At 45.7% G+C, this 20094-nt stretch overlaps 1 protein-coding gene and 1 long non-coding RNA gene across 2 annotated transcripts in view; one reads left to right on the plus strand and one right to left on the minus strand.

The window, feature by feature from the left end:
* LOC141075553 (uncharacterized) overlaps nucleotides 1-20094 on the plus strand; it is a 161670-nt gene that overhangs the window by 32033 nt on the left and 109543 nt on the right. The window lies entirely within an intron of this gene.
* C9 (complement C9) overlaps nucleotides 14933-20094 on the minus strand; it is a 77575-nt gene continuing 72413 nt past the window's right edge. The window contains exon 11 of the mRNA XM_073562647.1: nucleotides 14933-15721. Within this exon, the coding sequence (XP_073418748.1) occupies nucleotides 15573-15721 (149 nt within the window). The 3' untranslated portion in view covers nucleotides 14933-15572. The remainder of the gene's footprint in view (nucleotides 15722-20094) is intronic.

Genomic DNA, 20094 nt, shown 5'->3' on the forward strand with positions numbered 1-20094 from the left:
GACAATACAGGAGAGAAGTGTGTGCTCCAATATGGCCTCCTCTATACAGGCAATACAGGAGGGAAGTGTGTGCTCCAATATGGCCTCCTCTATACAGGCAATACAGGAGGGAAGTGTGTGCTCCAATATGGCCTCCTCTATACAGACAATACAGGAAGTGTGTGCTCCAATATGGCCTCCTCTATACAGACAATACAGGAAGGAAGTGTGTGCTCCAATATGGCCTCCTCTATACAGACAATACAGGAGGGAGGTGTGTGCTCCAATATGGCCTCCTCTATACAGGCAATACAGGAGGGAAGTGTGTGCTCCAATATGGCCTCCTCTATACAGGCAATACAGGAGGGAAATGTGTGCTCCAATATGGCCTCCTCTATACAGACAATACAGGAGGGAAGTGTGTGCTCCAATATGGCCTCCTCTATACAGACAATACAGGAAGTGTGTGCTCCAATATGGCCTCCTCTATACAGACAATACAGGAAGGAAGTGGTGCTCCAATATGGTCTCCTCTATACAGACAATACAGGAGAGAAGTGTGTGCTCCAATATGGCCTCCTCTATACAGACAATACAGGAAGGAAATGTGTGCTCCAATATGGCCTCCTCTATACAGACAATACAGGAAGGAAGTGTGTGCTCCAATATGGCCTCCTCTATACAGACAATACAGGAGGGAAGTGTGTGCTCCAATATGGCCTCCTCTATACAGACAATACAGGAGAGAAGTGTGTGCTCCAATATGGCCTCCTCTATACAGGCAATACAGGAGGGAAGTGTGTGCTCCAATATGGCCTCCTCTATACAGACAATACAGGAGGGAAGTGTGTGCTCCAATATGGCCTCCTCTATACAGACAATACAGGAGAGAAGTGTGCGCTCCAATATGGCCTCCTCTATACAGACAATACAGGAGGGAAGTGTGTGCTCCAATATGGCCTCCTCTATACAGACAATACAGGAGGGAAGTGTGTGCTCCAATATGGCCTCCTCTATACAGACAATACAGGAGGGAAGTGTGCGCTCCAATATGGCCTCCTCTATACAGACAATACAGGAGGGAAGTGTGTGCTCCAATATGGCCTCCTCTATACAGACAATACAGGAGGGAAGTGTGTGCTCCAATATGGCCTCCTCTATACAGACAATACAGGAGAGAAGTGTGTGCTCCAATATGGCCTCCTCTATACAGGCAATACAGGAGGGAAGTGTGTGCTCCAATATGGCCTCCTCTATACAGACAATACAGGAGGGAAGTGTGTGCTCCAATATGGCCTCCTCTATACAGACAATACAGGAGAGAAGTGTGCGCTCCAATATGGCCTCCTCTATACAGGCAATACAGGAGGGAAGTGTGTGCTCCAATATGGCCTCCTCTATACAGGCAATACAGGAGGGAAGTGTGTGCTCCAATATGGCCTCCTCTATACAGACAATACAGGAAGGAAGTGTGTGCTCCAATATGGCCTCCTCTATACAGACAATACAGGAGGGAAGTGTGTGCTCCAATATGGCCTCCTCTATACAGACAATACAGGAGGGAAGTGTGTGCTCCAATATGGCCTCCTCTATACAGGCAATACAGGAGGGAAGTGTGTGCTCCAATATGGCCTCCTCTATACAGGCAATACAGGAGGGAAGTGTGTGCTCCAATATGGCCACCTCTATACAGACAATACAGGAAGTGTGTGCTCCAATATGTCCTCCTCTATACAGACAATACAGGAAGGAAGTGTGTGCTCCAATATGGCCTCCTCTATACAGACAATACAGGAGGGAAGTGTGTGCACCAGTATGGCCTCCTCTATACAGACAATACAGGAGGGAAGTGTGTGCTCAAATATGGCCTCCTCTATACAGACAATACAGGAGGGAAGTGTGCGCTCCAATATGGCCTCCTCTATACAGACAATACAGGAGGGAAGTGTGTGCTCCAATATGGCCTCCTCTATACAGACAATACAGGAGGGAAGTGTGTGCTCCAATATGGCCTCCTCTATACAGACAATACAGGAGAGAAGTGTGTGCTCCAATATGGCCTCCTCTATACAGGCAATACAGGAGGGAAGTGTGTGCTCCAATATGGCCTCCTCTATACAGACAATACAGGAGGGAAGTGTGTGCTCCAATATGGCCTCCTCTATACAGACAATACAGGAGAGAAGTGTGCGCTCCAATATGGCCTCCTCTATACAGGCAATACAGGAGGGAAGTGTGTGCTCCAATATGGCCTCCTCTATACAGGCAATACAGGAGGGAAGTGTGTGCTCCAATATGGCCTCCTCTATACAGACAATACAGGAAGGAAGTGTGTGCTCCAATATGGCCTCCTCTATACAGACAATACAGGAGGGAAGTGTGTGCTCCAATATGGCCTCCTCTATACAGACAATACAGGAGGGAAGTGTGTGCTCCAATATGGCCTCCTCTATACAGGCAATACAGGAGGGAAGTGTGTGCTCCAATATGGCCTCCTCTATACAGGCAATACAGGAGGGAAGTGTGTGCTCCAATATGGCCACCTCTATACAGACAATACAGGAAGTGTGTGCTCCAATATGTCCTCCTCTATACAGACAATACAGGAAGGAAGTGTGTGCTCCAATATGGCCTCCTCTATACAGACAATACAGGAGGGAAGTGTGTGCACCAGTATGGCCTCCTCTATACAGACAATACAGGAGGGAAGTGTGTGCTCAAATATGGCCTCCTCTATACAGACAATACAGGAGGGAAGTGTGCGCTCCAATATGGCCTCCTCTATACAGACAATACAGGAGGGAAGTGTGTGCTCCAATATGGCCTCCTCTATACAGACAATACAGGAGGGAAGTGTGTGCTCCAATATGGCCTCCTCTATACAGACAATACAGGAGGGAAGTGTGTGCTCCAATATGGCCTCCTCTATACAGACAATACAGGAGGGAAGTGTGTGCTCCAATATGGCCTCCTCTATACAGACAATACAGGAGGGAAGTGTGTGCTCCAATATGGCCACCTCTATACAGACAATACAGGAAGTGTGTGCTCCAATATGGCCTCCTCTATACAGACAATCCAGGAGGGAAGTGTTTGCTCCAATATGGCCTCCTCTATACAGACAATACAGGAGGGAAGTGTGTGCTCCAATATGTCCTCCTCTATACAGACAATACAGGAGGGAAGTGTGTGCTCCAATATGGCCTCCTCTATACAGACAATACAGGAAGTGTGTGCTCCAATATGGCCACCTCTATACAGACAATACAGGAAGTGTGTGCTCCAATATGGCCTCCTCTATACAGACAATACAGGAAGGAAGTGTGTGCTCCAATATGGTCTCCTCTATACAGACAATACAGGAGAGAAGTGTGTGCTCCAATATGGTCTCCTCTATACAGACAATACAGGAGAGAAGTGTGTGCTCCAATATGGTCTCCTCTATACAGACAATACAGGAGAGAAGTGTGTGCTCCAATATGGCCTCCTCTATACAGACAATACAGGAGGGAAGTGTGCGCTCCAATATGGCCTCCTCTATACAGACAATACAGGAAGTGTGCGCTCCAATATGGTCTCCTCTATACAGAAAATACAGGAGAGAAGTGTGTGTTCCAATATGGCCTCCTCTATACAGACACTAATGGAGGAAAGTGTGTGCTCCAATATGGCCTCCTCTATACAGACAATACAGGAGGGAAGTGTGTGCTCCAATATGGCCACCTCTATACAGACAATACAGGAAGTGTGCGCTCCAATATGGCCTCCTCTATATAGACAATACAGGAAGGAAGTGTGTGCTCCAATATGGTCTCCTCTATACAGACAATACAGGAGAGAAGTGTGCGCTCCAATATGGTCTCCTCTATACAGAAAATACAGGAGAGAAGTGTGTGCTCCAATATGGCCTCCTCTATACAGACAATACAGGAGGGAAGTGTGTGCTCCAATATGGCCACCTCTATACAGACAATACAGGAAGTGTGCGCTCCAATATGGCCTCCTCTATACAGACAATACAGGAAGGATGTGTGTGCTCCAATATGGTCTCCTCTATACAGACAATACAGGAGGGAAGTGTTTGCTCCAATATGGCCTCCTCTATACAGACAATACAGGAGGGAAGTGTGTGCTCCAATATGGCCACCTCTATACAGACAATACAGGAAGTGTGTGCTCCAATATGGCCTCTTCTATACAGACAATACAGGAAGGAAGTGTGTGCTCCAATATGGTCTCCTCTATACAGACAATACAGGAGAGAAGTGTGTGCTCCAATATGGTCTCCTCTATACAGACAATACAGGAGAGAAGTGTGTGCTCCAATATGGCCTCCTCTATACAGACAATACAGGAGGGAAGTGTGTGCTCCAATATGGTCTCCTCTATACAGACAATACAGGAGAGAAGTGTGTGCTCCAATATGGCCTCCTCTATACAGACAATACAGGAGGGAAGTGTTTGCTCCAATATGGTCTCCTCTATACAGACAATACAGGAGGGAAGTGTGTGCTCCAATATGGCCACCTCTATACAGACAATACAGGAAGTGTGTGCTCCAATATGGCCTCCTCTATACAGACAATACAGGAAGGAAGTGTGTGCTCCAATATGGTCTCCTCTATACAGACAATACAGGAGAGAAGTGTGTGCTCCAATATGGTCTCCTCTATACAGACAATACAGGAGAGAAGTGTGTGCTCCAATATGGCCTCCTCTATACAGACAATACAGGAAGGAAGTGTGTGCTCCAATATGGTCTCCTCTATACAGACAATACAGGAGAGAAGTGTGTGCTCCAATATGGCCTCCTCTATACAGACAATACAGGAGGGAAGTGTTTGCTCCAATATGGTCTCCTCTATACAGACAATACAGGAGGGAAGTGTGTGCTCCAATATGGCCACCTCTATACAGACAATACAGGAAGTGTGTGCTCCAATATGGCCTCCTCTATACAGACAATACAGGAAGGAAGTGTGTGCTCCAATATTGCCTCCTCTATACAGACAATACAGGAGGGAAGTGTGTGCTCCAATATGGTCTCCTCTATACAGACAATACAGGAGAGAAGTGTGTGCTCCAATATGGCCTCCTCTATACAGACAATACAGGAGGGAAGTGTGCGCTCCAATATGGCCTCCTCTATACAGACAATACAGGAAGGAAGTGTGTGCTCCAATATGGTCTCCTCTATACAGAAAATACAGGAGAGAAGTGTGTGTTCCAATATGGCCTCCTCTATACAGACACTAATGGAGGAAAGTGTGTGCTCCAATATGGCCTCCTCTATACAGACAATACAGGAGGGAAGTGTGTGTTCCAATATGGCCTCCTCTATACAGACACTAATGGAGGAAAGTGTGTGCTCCAATATGGCCTCCTCTATACAGACAATACAGGAGGGAAGTGTGTGCTCCAATATGGCCACCTCTATACAGACAATACAGGAAGTGTGCGCTCCAATATGGCCTCCTCTATATAGACAATACAGGAAGGAAGTGTGTGCTCCAATATGGTCTCCTCTATACAGACAATACAGGAGAGAAGTGTGCGCTCCAATATGGTCTCCTCTATACAGAAAATACAGGAGAGAAGTGTGTGTTCCAATATGGCCTCCTCTATACAGACACTAATGGAGGAAAGTGTGTGCTCCAATATGGCCTCCTCTATACAGACAATACAGGAGGGAAGTGTGTGCTCCAATATGGCCACCTCTATACAGACAATACAGGAAGTGTGCGCTCCAATATGGCCTCCTCTATACAGACAATACAGGAAGGATGTGTGTGGTCCAATATGGTCTCCTCTATACAGACAATACAGGAGGGAAGTGTTTGCTCCAATATGGCCTCCTCTATACAGACAATACAGGAGGGAAGTGTGTGCTCCAATATGGCCACCTCTATACAGACAATACAGGAAGTGTGTGCTCCAATATGGCCTCCTCTATACAGACAATACAGGAAGGAAGTGTGTGCTCCAATATGGTCTCCTCTATACAGACAATACAGGAGAGAAGTGTGTGCTCCAATATTGCCTCCTCTATACAGACAATACAGGAGGGAAGTGTGTGCTCCAATATGGCCTCCTCTATACAGACAATACAGGAGGGAAGTGTGCGCTCCAATATGGCCTCCTCTATACAGACAATACAGGAAGGAAGTGTGTGCTCCAATATGGTCTCCTCTATACAGAAAATACAGGAGAGAAGTGTGTGTTCCAATATGGCCTCCTCTATACAGACACTAATGGAGGAAAGTGTGTGCTCCAATATGGCCTCCTCTATACAGACAATACAGGAGGGAAGTGTGTGCTCCAATATGGCCTCCTCTATACAGACAATACAGGAAGTGTGCGCTCCAATATGGCCTCCTCTATATAGACAATACAGGAAGGAAGTGTGTGCTCCAATATGGTCTCCTCTATACAGACAATACAGGAGGGAAGTGTGTGCTCCAATATGGCCTCCTCTATACAGACACTAAAGGAGGAAAGTGTGTGCTCCAATATGGCCTCCTCTATACAGACAATACAGGAAGTGTGCGCTCCAATATGGCCTCCTCTATATATACAATACAGGAAGGAAGTGTGTGCTCCAATATGGTCTCCTCTATACAGACAATACAGGAGGGAAGTGTGTGCTCCAATATGGCCTCCTCTATACAGACACTAAAGGAGGAAAGTGTGTGCTCCAATATGGCCACCTCTATACAGACAATACAGGAAGTGTGCGCTCCAATATGGCCTCCTCTATATAGACAATACAGGAAGGAAATGTGTGCTCCAATATGGTCTCCTCTATACAGACAATACAGGAGGGAAGTGTGTGCTCCAATATGGCCTCCTCTATACAGACACTAAAGGAGGAAAGTGTGTGCTCCAATATGGCCTCCTCTATACAGACAATACAGGAGGGAAGTGTGTGCTCCAATATGGCCTCCTCTATACAGACACTAAAGGAGGAAAGTGTGTGCTCCAATATGGCCTCCTCTATACAGACAATACAGGAGGGAAGTGTGTGCTCCAATATGGCCACCTCTATACAGACAATACAGGAGGGAAGTGTGTGCTCCAATATGGCCTCCTCTATACAGACACTAAAGGAGGAAAGTGTGTGCTCCAATATGGCCTCCTCTATACAGACAATACAGGAGGGAAGTGTGTGCTCCAATATGGCCTCCTCTATACAGACACTAAAGGAGGAAAGTGTGTGCTCCAATATGGCCTCCTCTATACAGACAATACAGGAGGGAAGTGTGTGCTCCAATATGGCCTCCTCTATACAGACACTAAAGGAGGAAAGTGTGTGCTCCAATATGGCCTCCTCTATACAGACAATACAGGAGGGAAGTGTGTGCTCCAATATGGCCACCTCTATACAGACAATACAGGAAGTGTGTGCTCCAATATGGTCTCCTCTATACAGACAATACAGGAAGGAAGTGTGTGCTCCAATATGGCCTCCTCTATACAGACAATACAGGAAGGAAGTGTGTGCTCCAATATGGCCTCCTCTATACAGACAATACAGGAGGGAGGTGTGTGCTCCAATATGGCCTCCTCTATACAGACAATACAGGAGGGAAGTGTGTGCTCCAATATGGCCTCCTCTATACAGACAATACAGGAGGGAAGTGTGTGCTCCAATATGGCCTCCTCTATACAGACAATACAGGAGGGAAGTGTGCGCTCCAATATGGCCTCCTCTATACAGACAATACAGGAGGGAAGTGTGCGCTCCATTATGGCCTCCTCTATACAGACAATACAGGAGGGAAGTGTGCGCTCCAATATGGCCTCCTCTATACAGACAATACAGGAGAGAAGTGTGCGCTCCAATATGGCCTCCTCTATACAGACAATACAGGAGGGAAGTGTGCGCTCCAATATGGCCTCCTCTATACAGACAATACAGGAGGGAAGTGTGCGCTCCAATATGGCCTCCTCTATACAGACAATACAGGAGGGAAGTGTGCGCTCCAATATGGCCTCCTCTATCCTCCTCTATACAGACAATACAAGAGGGAAGTGTGCGCTCCAATATGGTCTCCTCTATACAGACAATACAGGAGGGAAGTGTGCGCTCCAATATGGCCTCCTCTATACAGACAATACAGGAGGGAAGTGTGCGCTCCAATATGGCCTCCTCTATACAGACAATACAGGAGAGAAGTTTGCGCTCCAATATGGCCTCCTCTATACAGACAATACAGGAGGGAAGTGTGCGCTCCAATATGGCCTCCTCTATACAGACAATACAGGAGGGAAGTGTGCGCTCCAATATGGCCTCCTCTATACAGACAGTACAGGAGGGAAGTGTGCGCTCCAATATGGCCTCCTCTATACAGACAGTACAGGAGGGAAGTGTACGCTCCAATATGGCCACCTCTATACAGACAATACAGGAGGGAACTGTGCGCTCCAATATGGCCTCCTCTATACAGACAATACAGGAGGGAAGTGTGCGCTCCAATATGGCCACCTCTATGCAGACAATACAGGAGGGAAGTGTGCGCTCCAATATGGCCTCCTCTATTCGGACAATACAGGAGGGAAGTGTGCGCTCCAATATGGCCACCTCTATACAGACAATACAGGAGGGAAGTGTGTGCTCCAATATGGCCTCCTCTATACAGACAGTACAGGAGGGAAGTGTGTGCTCCAATATGGCCTCCTCTATACAGACAATACAGGAGGGAAGTGTGTGCTCCAATATGGCCTCCTCTATACAGACAATACAGGAGGGAAGTGTGTGATCCAATATGGCCTCCTCTATACAGAAAGTACAGGAGGGAAGTGTGCGCTCCAATATGGCCTCCTCTATACAGACAATACAGGAGGGAAGTGTGCACTCCACTATGGCCTCCTCTATACAGACAATACAGGAGGGAAGTGTGCGCTCCATTATGGCCTCCTCTATACAGACAATACAGGAGGGAAGTGTGCGCTCCAATATGGCCTCCCCTATACAGACAATACAGGAGGGAAGTGTGTGCTCCAATATGGCCTCCTCTATACAGACAGTACAGGAGGGAAGTGTGTGCTCCAATATGGCTTCCTCTATATAGACAGTACAGGAGGGAAGTGTGTGCTCCAATATGGCCTCCTCTATACCGACAATACAGGAGGGAAGTGTGTGCTCCAATATGGCCTCCTCTATACAGACAGTACAGGAGGGAAGTGTGTGCTCCAATATGGCCTCCTCTATACAGACAGTACAGGAGGGAAGTGTGTGCTCCAATATGGCCTCCTCTATACAGACAGTACAGGAGGGAAGTGTGTGCTCCAATATGGCCTCCTCTATACAGACAGTACAGGAGGGAAGTGTGTGCTCCAATATGGCCTCCTCTTTACAGACAATACAGGAGGGAAGTGTGAGCTCCAATATGGCCTCCTCTATACAGACAATACAGGAGGGAAGTGTGCGCTCCAATATGGCCTTCTCTATACAGACAATACAGGAAGTGTGTGCTCCAATATGGCCTCCTCTATGCAAACAATATGAAGTGTGAGCTCCAATATGGCCTCCTCTATACGGACAATACAGGAGGGAAGTGTGTCCTGCAATATGGCTTCTGTTATGATTGGGTCACCAAGGAGGACAGCAAGACCAAGCTAAGCCATAGAAAACCAGAGAGGTTGGTAAATAAGTGGATTGCAGACCCCTGATCCTATCCACACAACTAGCAGTAGCCGTGGAGCGTACCTACTATGATCCTAGATGCCTCGACACAGCTGGAGAACTAAATAAGCCTAAAGCAAGTAAGGGGAAATCTAAACTGCCCCAAAGCAGACCCCATAGGAACAGATAGCCCCCAAACATATATTGTTGGTGAGAGAAGATGAAAACACAAACGCAGGTAGGAAAATAGACTGAGCAAACTATGGGGCCCACACTAACTAGACAGGACAGGAAAGGAAAGACTCTGTCTGCAATCGCGCAAAAAACCCTGCAAAAATGCCCAACACGTCTGATAGAATAAATACTGAAGTTACTAGACTTTGCCCACTATATCAGCAATCTGGTATATTCTGAATGCAGAGCAAAGAGAGGCCAATCTAATAAGGGACAAAAACAATCTGGCACAAACAGTAACATAAGGATGGAAATTCAGCACAGCCCCAGCCGGGGCTGGCTGACCACACAAAACTGAAATAGACTAAACCCAATCAAATGTGAACAATAGCAAAAGACCGCTTAGCTTGAGCATGCAGGGACTGAGCTGGAAACTAAGACCTCAGGAGGCTGGAAAAAATCACCAGCAGGGATAGAGGGAGTCGGCTGTCTTAAATCCAGTCAGAAACTCCAATGTCCAATCGTCCTCCTCATTATCAGGTGGCAGGCCTCTTTTAATTAGATCAGCTTGATTACCTCCTGTAACCACCAGAGGGAGCCTGGAAAGAGAACTCGCGACCCCTCTGTCAATATAGCCATCTCCACTACCTTCACCAGTAACCAGAGGTAGGCCAGAAAGTGAATTCACAACAGGCCTCCTCTATATGGACAATACAGGAGGGAAGTGTGTGCTCCAATATGGCTGCCACTATACAGATAATACAGGAAGTGTGTGCTCCAATATGGCCTACTCTATACAGACAATACAGGAGGGAAGTGTGTGCTCCTCCTAGTTGAAGACCTTCATCTTTGCTTTTTTCTTCATCCAGCACAGACCGCCATAATATCTTTAATGCAGGACTCATCTCTGCAGAATATAACAGTTATTTAGAGTACATTCCCCAATTTTTCTCCAACTTCTACACCACACCAGATGAAGAAAAAAGCGTTATAGTGCCACCCTTCACAGTACCAGCACCCCCACACTGAAAACAGTATCATCAAAAATAAAATACTTCACAGCAGTTATAATATCCCTTAATTAGCCCCTACAGGAATAAGAGTCCCCTACAGGCCCCTTAGTGTAATAATATCCCCCATCCTGGTCCCTTGCACCTCATTCCTGCCCCCATGTGTCTCCATCCTGCCCCATATGATCTCCTATCCTGCCCCATGTGTCTCCATCCTGCCTCATGTCTCCATACAGCCCCACGTGTCTCCATCCTGCCCTCATATGATCTCCCATCCTGCCCCATGTGTCTCCATCCTGCCCCATATGATCTCCTATCCTGCCCCATGTGTCTCCATCCTGCCCCATATGATCTCCCATCCTGCTTCATATGATCTCCCATCCTGCCCCAAATTTCTCCTTACCTGGCCTTGGTCCAGCGGCGTCCTCTCCCTTATGCATTTTGAGGTGCGGACGTGTCAGCGCATGGCAGTAACCTTTATACGCCGGCAACATGCGTGTTGATGTCAGCTGCTGGCTGCTAACTATTGCAGTGCAGGAAGCCTTCCAAGGACGCACGTTCAGTTACTGAACTGGCAGGATCCTGCTGCTGGGGCCTGGTGATCCATGCCCCCATCTGCTCACCGGGCCCCATACACCAGTAACTGCAGTAATGCCCTTGTAGGGAGGTTGAACTGATGGATAGATCTGCCTGTAGTAAGAGGCAGAGGGGTAGCGCAGTGTAGGTACAAAAGCGCTGAGATTAAGAGAAAAAGGTGTCGTGTTGTAGTTTGACCATTAGGGGGCAGTGGGGAGTGTAGGAGTGTGACTGTGTAACTGCCCTTGGTCAAATTAACTGTCAGGTGATAGTGGGCGGAGCTACCAGGACTGGGAGTATAAGAGGTCAGGGAAGGTTCTGGAAAGTCCAGTCAGCTAGGGGAGCTCACTAGTAAGGAGGTTCTGCTGTAGTGAGAGAGACGGTAGAAAGCCTCCAGAGAGGAACTGACAGTTGAGACGGTCACGGGGGGTGGCCCAGAGGACAGTAGCCGCAGACGGAGACTGTCTGGGGGTGCCAAACGGACGGTGTACTTGGAATGGTGAAGCGCTGTGGTGGATTGGCCTAGGGCAGCCACAGTGAGAAGAGCCACAAAGGACGCCACAACGGTAAAAATAACAAGTGAAGGTACCCGGGTCTGTGAACAAACGGACTGTGAAATTCCTGTGATGCATGGCGGTGGTCGTCAGAGAGGCGGCCAATAAAAACGGACCTGTCTCAGTCTCGTGTCTGTCAGCGGCAAGAAGTGCGTCACCCCCCATTCCGGTAGGATCGCTCCCTCGCCCATCCTACACCCTGATGGCGGCCCTGGCAGACAGCAATGACAATTTCTGATCCTTGCCGCTATCACAGAGCCACCGCTGGACACCCGACTGCAGTAAATCTTGCCTTGCCTTTCAGTAGTGCGTTATAAAATAGACATTTTGAATGGCCACGCCAAGTCCAAGACTATTAGGGAGCCAGTGGTTGCTAAAATTACTCAAATATTTAATGCACATTGTCACAAACTCAGGCAAAAACTGCTTTGTGCAATGATTCCTGACAAATGTATTTAAGTCCTGAATCCACAAAGTGAAGAAGGTGTGGGGCCTGTATTTAGGAGTTTTGGCCTGGGATCTACATTTTTAAGGTTTTTTTAATCAGAATTTACGTGATTTGTCTCAAATCTGAATTTATTTAGGGAGCTGGTCAGGGGTCTAAACATACCTGTGTGGCCATATAGGCTGGGGATGACTACACAAGGGAGGGTGTCACGATCCATTTTTGGGTCTGTGAGATTCTGGATTCTCTGATATAAACTTTTTTCCTTTCAGGCCATTGGGGTTTAATATCAGTTTTTGCCCCTGGTGTCCGCTGGTGTTACTACATGTTTAATTAGCCAGCAGGTGGTGACCACCCCACTCCTTCCTATAAAAGGTCATCAGATGCTTAGCTCATTGTTGGTAATACTGGTCATTCACTAACCAACCTTGCTGAAGAGAGCAGCTTATCTGCAGCCTTGGTGTTTTTGCTGGAAGCTGTGTCCGGGTGCCTTACTCTGCGGTCCGGTGTATGACTGCAGAGCAAGCTAAGAGTTGTTTGTTTTTCCCTGTCTGTTATTTTCCCTGGTGTTTTATTAGTACAGCGGAGAGGACCAGTGTCCGCACTTGCCAGTTCCTTAGTAAGGTATAGGTGCAGGGCAAGTGAGGGACTGAGGTATCTTGGTCGGCGACAGGTTGAAAGAACCTGTATAGGGAACGTGAGGCGAGTTCAGGGCTCTTCCTTAGGAGAGTGCAGGAGGTGTCCACTTCCCCGTTCCCTATTAGAGGGCCCACCATTGTAATTGTTTCCTCGGTGTCCCCTTGTCTGTCTTGTTGTTAGGTGACCGACCGATTGTCGGGTCGTGTCACGCAGAACCAGACATATCGTGACAGAGGGTCTAAGAGTTGCATTAGCAGTGAATTCTGCAGTCTGCGGCTGGCAGTGACTGCAGAATTGAGGGGTGCTAAGATTGTATCAGCAGAAAACTCTGCAGTCTTTGGGGGAAGTCATCATGGCGGTCTGGTACAGAAGAAATGAGAAAATAATATTTCCAGTCAGAGAGATGTCAACTGTTAATCATTGGATTTACAAAGGAGCTGACGCCTCTCTTATAGGTAACGTGTATGAGTAAGGGTCTGATCTTATTTTGGGGTCTGCTTTGGATTCTGAGCTCTAAATTAACTTGTTTAAATTTATTTAGGGGTCTGGCCTGCAGTCTTATTATATCTGACGATGACTGCAGAATTGAGTGGAGTCAAGGATGTATCAAAAGTAAATGCTGCAGTTTTTGGGAGAAGTCATCATGGTGGTCTGGGACAGATGGAGAAGAAATGAGAAAATAATATTTCCATTCAGAGAGATGTCACCTGTGAATTTTTGGGTTTATAAAGGAGCTGTTACCTTTTCGGACATATCTGTTATAGGTGTCATGTTTGTTTTAGGGTCTGCTCTTATTTTGGGGTTTGGTCTGAGGTCTGGTCATGTTGCTGATTTTGGTTCTAAGGTCTGAATTTATTGGTCTGAATTAATTAGGGGTTCTGGAATGTACCTTCAGCTAGCGATGGCTATAGAAGCCAGGGGGTCAATGGTGTATCAGCAGTAAAGGTTGAAGTCTTTAAAAAGTCATCATGGGGGTCTGGGCTGGAAAGAGATGAAAAGTAAACATCTCCAATCACCCGTGAGTCTCTGGATTTTTACATGAACTGTCACGTCTTTGGACATATCTGTTATAGGGGTCATGTCTGGTTTACGGTCGGATATTATTTTGAGGTCTACATGTATTGGTCTGAATTAATTTACTTGCGGCTGGCGATGGCGGCATAGTTAAGGGAGTCAAGGGTGCATCCGTAGTAAACTCAACAGTTTTTGAGAGATGTCATCATGGGGGTCTGGGCTGGATGGAGGAGGAAATAAACCATCTCCAAACAGAGAGATCCCACCTCTCCTGACTTGTCCAGTATAGGAAATCCTTGTGTTCCACAAAACATCTCTGGGTAGTCCAAGACATCTGGGTTTCATCATTCGCATTGAAAATAGGATTTCACTAGAGTTTTCCATTGGGTACGTAGCTTCAAAATGATCAGTGAGTAAATGTTTTCTTAAGTCATCTCCATTAAAATCATTAGAAGCTTACCAAATTACACTCCAGAATTGGTTCCTTCCCTCTCAAGACAGTGGGGACCAGGATACCTGTGCTGCCCAGCCCACTTGGCCAATCAAAACTGGAGGAACTCAATCTCCTCTCAATTTACTATCGAGCCAACAAAAATTTGAACACAGAGCTTGGCACCCTAATAAGGGATGAATAGAGCGGCAGTCCAGGCATGCACATTGCCGGTCATGGGTATAAATGTCCCCTGATCTGCCAATCAGTGCAGATACCAGGCCCTCAGACCCCCATTGGTCAAGAAGTTATCATCTATCCCAAGAATAGGCGATAATTGTTTTCACTGGAGAACCCCTTTAATAGTGAAGTTGATTTAGTTGGCACCTTTGAGCTTCAGTGGGATCAAGAGTTTCCCCTTAGCGTCATCCCACAACTAAAATATGTATCTCAGCTCATCAATAAAACCAATAACGACACAAGACGCTGAATACTTGATATGTATAATTCCATGATAATTAACCACAGATACATAATAACATGGTCAGTAGTTATGTAGTAGGACAGGCGACTGTGTAAGATCAATTGTGGACCACATTGACTCATAAGGTTCGATGGAGAACCTCACAGTCCTGCTGGGAAGTATAGGTCTACACGCTGCATTAAAGGGTTTGTCCGGGACCATGATGTGGACCTGGAGGAATCAGATGCAAAGCACATAAAACCCAGCGCCATTAACGGTGTAATGGCCATTCTCGGTATTGCCGCTTGGCTCCTATTTCTGTGAATGTGATCGGAGCTGCTTTAACCGAGAATGACCACTACACTGTGTACAGGGCAGTGCTGCTCTGGCTCCAGACAATGTCTTCTTGTTCCAACCTGAAGACTTGCAAACAAGCTGTAGGACACTCATGAATCTGATATTAATGACCTATTCTAAGAAATGCAGAGTCTTCGAACAGAACCCAGAGATGTGAACGCGGCCTCATGGCCAAGTAGAGTTATTCACACAGATTGACATAAAAGTTAGCACCACGGGAATCTAAGGTACATTGGATAGTTCAACAAAAGAATGGAAGTTTTTGAGGAAGGGATCGTGGGAACGCTGAACCTGGGAATGGTTGTTTCAGCATGGAACCTTCCTTGTAGTCTCCCCAATGCATGCTTTTCCATCTTTGCTGTCACAAGTTCGGGTTCTTGTCTCTTCGTTGTCTACGCAGGATGATGATGATTTCCAGCAGCCCCAGCGTCCGTGATGATTCTCCTCCATAGGCTCTGTGAGAAGACACCGGTGGATCAGAATTTATAGGAAAGCAAGTTAACTTTCAACAATGGGTCAATGTAACCACAGATACAAAGGACAATTCTTGATGCATTGTGACAAGTCATGTTCCCGGAGACATGGAAATGAAGATAATGAGAAGTTGTGAGCTACTACAAAGGGCATGTAAACTATGGTGATGGTCCGTGCTTTTATCCAACAGGGTAAGGGACCACACGGACAGAAGAAGATGAGGAAGACCATTGAAGAAGATGAGGTTTTCCTACGTCAGGAGTCATAACACTAAAGAGCTGACAGCAAGAATATAAAGGGATGATCATAAAAGTCTATAGATGTCATCACTGACAGTTCCCACTTCTCTCAGTATTTTAAGAATCTGATTTCCGCAGTATCCAGGAGAAAACAATATCCATACTCAGAATATAGCAGCTCTACCTCCCACTCTCACAGCAAGGAAGTCGCAGCAAAATCTTGACCCCTTTTGGCTAAGTTTAATTTTTACCCTTAATTGTTCTCCCTCCTTTTCTTCCAAGACCCATAACTAATTTATTTCTGCATCATCATGGACATACGGTGGCTTAGTTTATTGTGGGTCGAATTATAGTTTTCATTGATACCATTCACTTTCCCATAAAACGTACAGAAAAAACGGGAAAAAACATTACAAATGCGGTAAAATGGTGGAAAAACCCCCCCACATTTCTGCCATTATTTGTTTGAGCATTGCAGAAAACATGACCTGACAACATATCACATTAGGTCAGTACCTTTATGGGGGTTCCAAATTTACATTTTTTACTGGTAAATAAAATGTAGAATTTTTTAAAAAAATGTGTACTTGATTTTTGTCAACATTTTCTGGGAACCGTAACTTTTATTATTTTTCCATTGATGGAGCTGTGTGAGGGATTTAGGCATTTCCAATACAGCCTTACTGTATATGCGGCATAGGATAGGTGTTTAAAGGGTTATCTCTTGCAGTCCCATAGAAAAATAATAGCATTGCGACCAAAGCGAGTTACAAATGGGGCATTTCAGAACTCCATTTTTGGGATTGGTGGAGGCTCCCAGCAGTCAAAGCCCACCAATCAGTAAGTTATGCCTTTTGCTGTGGTAGCTGACAGCCTGTGTGTTTGTGTGCCTTATTAAATGGATTTGGTTTCCTTAGGTGCTGAGGAGGTTAACGACCCTTTCTATGCTGGTGAGAAACTTGCAGCTCCGTTTCAGCTGCTTCTGATCTGGTCATTTCCTTTCCCAATAAAACCTGACCAGACCCTCTTTGTCTTTCCAGTGAAAGCTCTGCTTCCTTGCTCTTAGGAGACGCTGTGCTGAAGAGGTGTTTGTTGTTAATATTGGAGATTCGTCTTCCTGTGATGTGTGCTTACTCTAAGTGTTTGGAGAGAAGTTGTTGTCGAGGTGTTCTGTAGTACGTATTTGTATCTCCGGGACACTTCCAATTTAGTTTATTCCCCCCTGTCCCTATCCTCCTACCTATTGATGGTTTATGCTTTTGTATGATTGAGGGTTTCTGTTATCCCTGTTTTCTCTTTTGTGTATTGTTTACAGTACATTTCTGTCCAAGGCTCCAGGGGGTGGGAGAGGGGACAGACCAATGACTTAAGGCCCTTTTACATTTAGCGATGCACCAGCGATCCGACGAGCGATCCGACCCGGTTAGGATCGCTGGTGCATCGCTAAATGATCGCTAGTGAGCTTCCACACAGGAAGATCTCACAGCGATGCCGCAGCGACGCAGCGCACGATACTCACCTTTCACACACTGCGATCCTGACGTCCTCCCGTCCGCGTCCAGCGTCGCTCGTCGTCACAGCAGGAAGCCCCAGCAGGAAGCTGACGACGAGAAATGGAGCCGGACATTCTCGCGTGATCAGCGATGGACAGCGGGGGAGGCGGTCGGAGGTAAGTATCACACATAGCGATATCGCTAGCAATATCGCTATAACGTCACAAAACCAGTGACGTTTTAGCGATATTGCTAGCGATATCGCTATGTGTAAAACCCCCTTTAGTGAGGTCAAGGACTCGGGCCTCTCTACCATCAAGAGTATCCCCAGGGCAGGGCTAGTTAGGGTCCCAGTTCCAGGGACAGTTTGAGACCCCCCCTTTCCCTACCTAAGACCGTCACAGCATGACACATGGATGGCACATGGATGTATAAAACAGACACATTGAGGGCATATGACGTAAAAAATGGACACATGGATGGCACACGACATAGAAAACGGACACATGGAAGGTACAAGGATGGAAAAAACAGACGCATGAATGGCACATGGAGGTAAAATATGGACACATGGATGGTACATTGGCGTAAAAAAATGGACACATGGATGGCACTTGGATGTAAAAAATGGACACATGGATGGCACTTTGACCTAAGAACTGGACACTCACATGGCACATGGGCGTAAAATGTCATCACAGATGGCAAACGAATGTAAAAAATGGACATACGGACGACACACAGATGGCATACAGATAGGATTACAACAATGAAAAATCATGTTTTTTTCTGGATGAAAGATGGATGATTTTGCATATGCTGGTCTGAACCAGGCCTTTGTCTCGGAAACAGAGAAAAGACTCTCAGTAAGATGCGCTTTCCCTGTATTGTCAGCTTAGGCCTCTTTCACACTTCAGTTTTTTGCATCAGTTATAATCCGCCAAAAAGGCGGACAAGCGGATCCGTTCTCAACTGATGTGAACGGATGGCACAGGATCCGTTTTCAGACGGATCCTGAAAATGAAGAAATTTAAAGGAATCGCTGGCGAGAGAGAGAGAGAGAGAGAGAGAGAGAATTTTTTTTTGTTTTGTCCGGCACCCAGAAAGAAATTCGGGTTAAATCAGTGTTTGCAGGATCCGCCAGAGAAAAAAACGTTACAAGCTCCGTTTTGAAATTTTTGAGGATGGTGACGGACAGCAACTTTTGGCGGATCCTCACAAAAAACGGATGCAACGGACATCAATCCGTCACAATCCGCCATTAATGCAAGTCAATGGGAAAAAAATGAATCCTCAAAAAAAAATTGAGGATCCGTTTTTTTTCAAAACCTGGCAGATTGTGACTGATTGTAAAAAACGGAAGTGTGAAAGAGGCCTTAGAAAAGAACATGTAGTATTTACATTTTACATTTTGATATTTGTAAGAAAAAAAAGTCTATTTTATTGATTTATGGCACCATTTTCTGAGAAGTGTAACTTTATAATTTTATAATTGATGGGGCTGGGTACATGTTGACTATTGTGCGGGCTCATCTCCTGAGCCTGCTTACTACCCGGAAACTAGGGCTTGTTCTGACAATTCTGGTTTAAATTTCTGATAATTCAAGTTCAGGTCTGGATTGATGAAAAGTGGGCTGATAAAAAGCTATAAAACAAGTATCAAAAAAGTGCAAAAACACCTTTCTTTATGTATTTTATATTCATAGGCTCTTTTTCTCTACGCACACTTACTTATAGTCAACTAGGGTGCGGGCTCATCTCTTGAGCCTGCTTACTATCTGGGAACCTGACATAAGATCGACTATTAGGGCTTGTTCTTACAGTTCAGGTTTTAAATTCTCATAATTCAAATTCAAGTCTGGATTGATGAAAACTGGGCTGATAATAAGCTATAAAATAAGTATGAAAAAGTGCATAAAGAACTTTTTTCTTTATGTATTTTATATTCCGCAGTTCACAGATTCTTTTTCTTTTCTCACACTTACTTATAGTTCTGTGATTATGTAACTGACCTAAACCTTTCTCCAGCGTCGCTGGGTTTGCAGATCCATTAGTGATCGGTCACATGTGACTTTGGAATGAAGGAAGTCGTATCGCTTTACTTTCTTATGTTCGCTCTTTGTGTGTTTTTTGTGTTGTATGTTGTGAATTTACCGTATGTGTTTAGCATCACCGTTATCGTACTGACCTGGAGTATCAAGTTACTGGATCATTTTTTTTTTACCGTGCAAGGAACGTCATAAGATGAAATCCAAAAAACAATTGCAGAATTACGAGGAGTGGGAGGAGAGGGGTTCGCCCTTCCCCCACAATTGGATTTTTTATTTTTTTCAGTTTAAGGTAAAGTGAACAGTGCCATACAAAACTAAACCTTATATCTTACAGAACAAACTCTTGTATGGCTATGTGAGAGCAAAAATTCAAAAAAGGATTTGGCTCCTGGAAGAAGGAGAGAAAAAAAATAGACGAAAGACAGAAAAAAAAAAAAAATCTCCCGATCAATAAGGAGTTCTACAATCTCTTCCCTTTTTATACAGGCACTCTCAGTGCTGGAATGAATGTGTTGCATGGATTTATGTCTTTTTACATCAATTAAGGAATTTGCTCCTAAGACCGTGTGGG

Source organism: Dendrobates tinctorius, unplaced genomic scaffold (genome assembly GCF_039654945.1).
Source record: "Dendrobates tinctorius isolate UK_male_01 unplaced genomic scaffold, ASM3965494v1 ptg000362l, whole genome shotgun sequence".
Taxonomy (NCBI): Eukaryota; Metazoa; Chordata; class Amphibia; order Anura; family Dendrobatidae; genus Dendrobates; species Dendrobates tinctorius.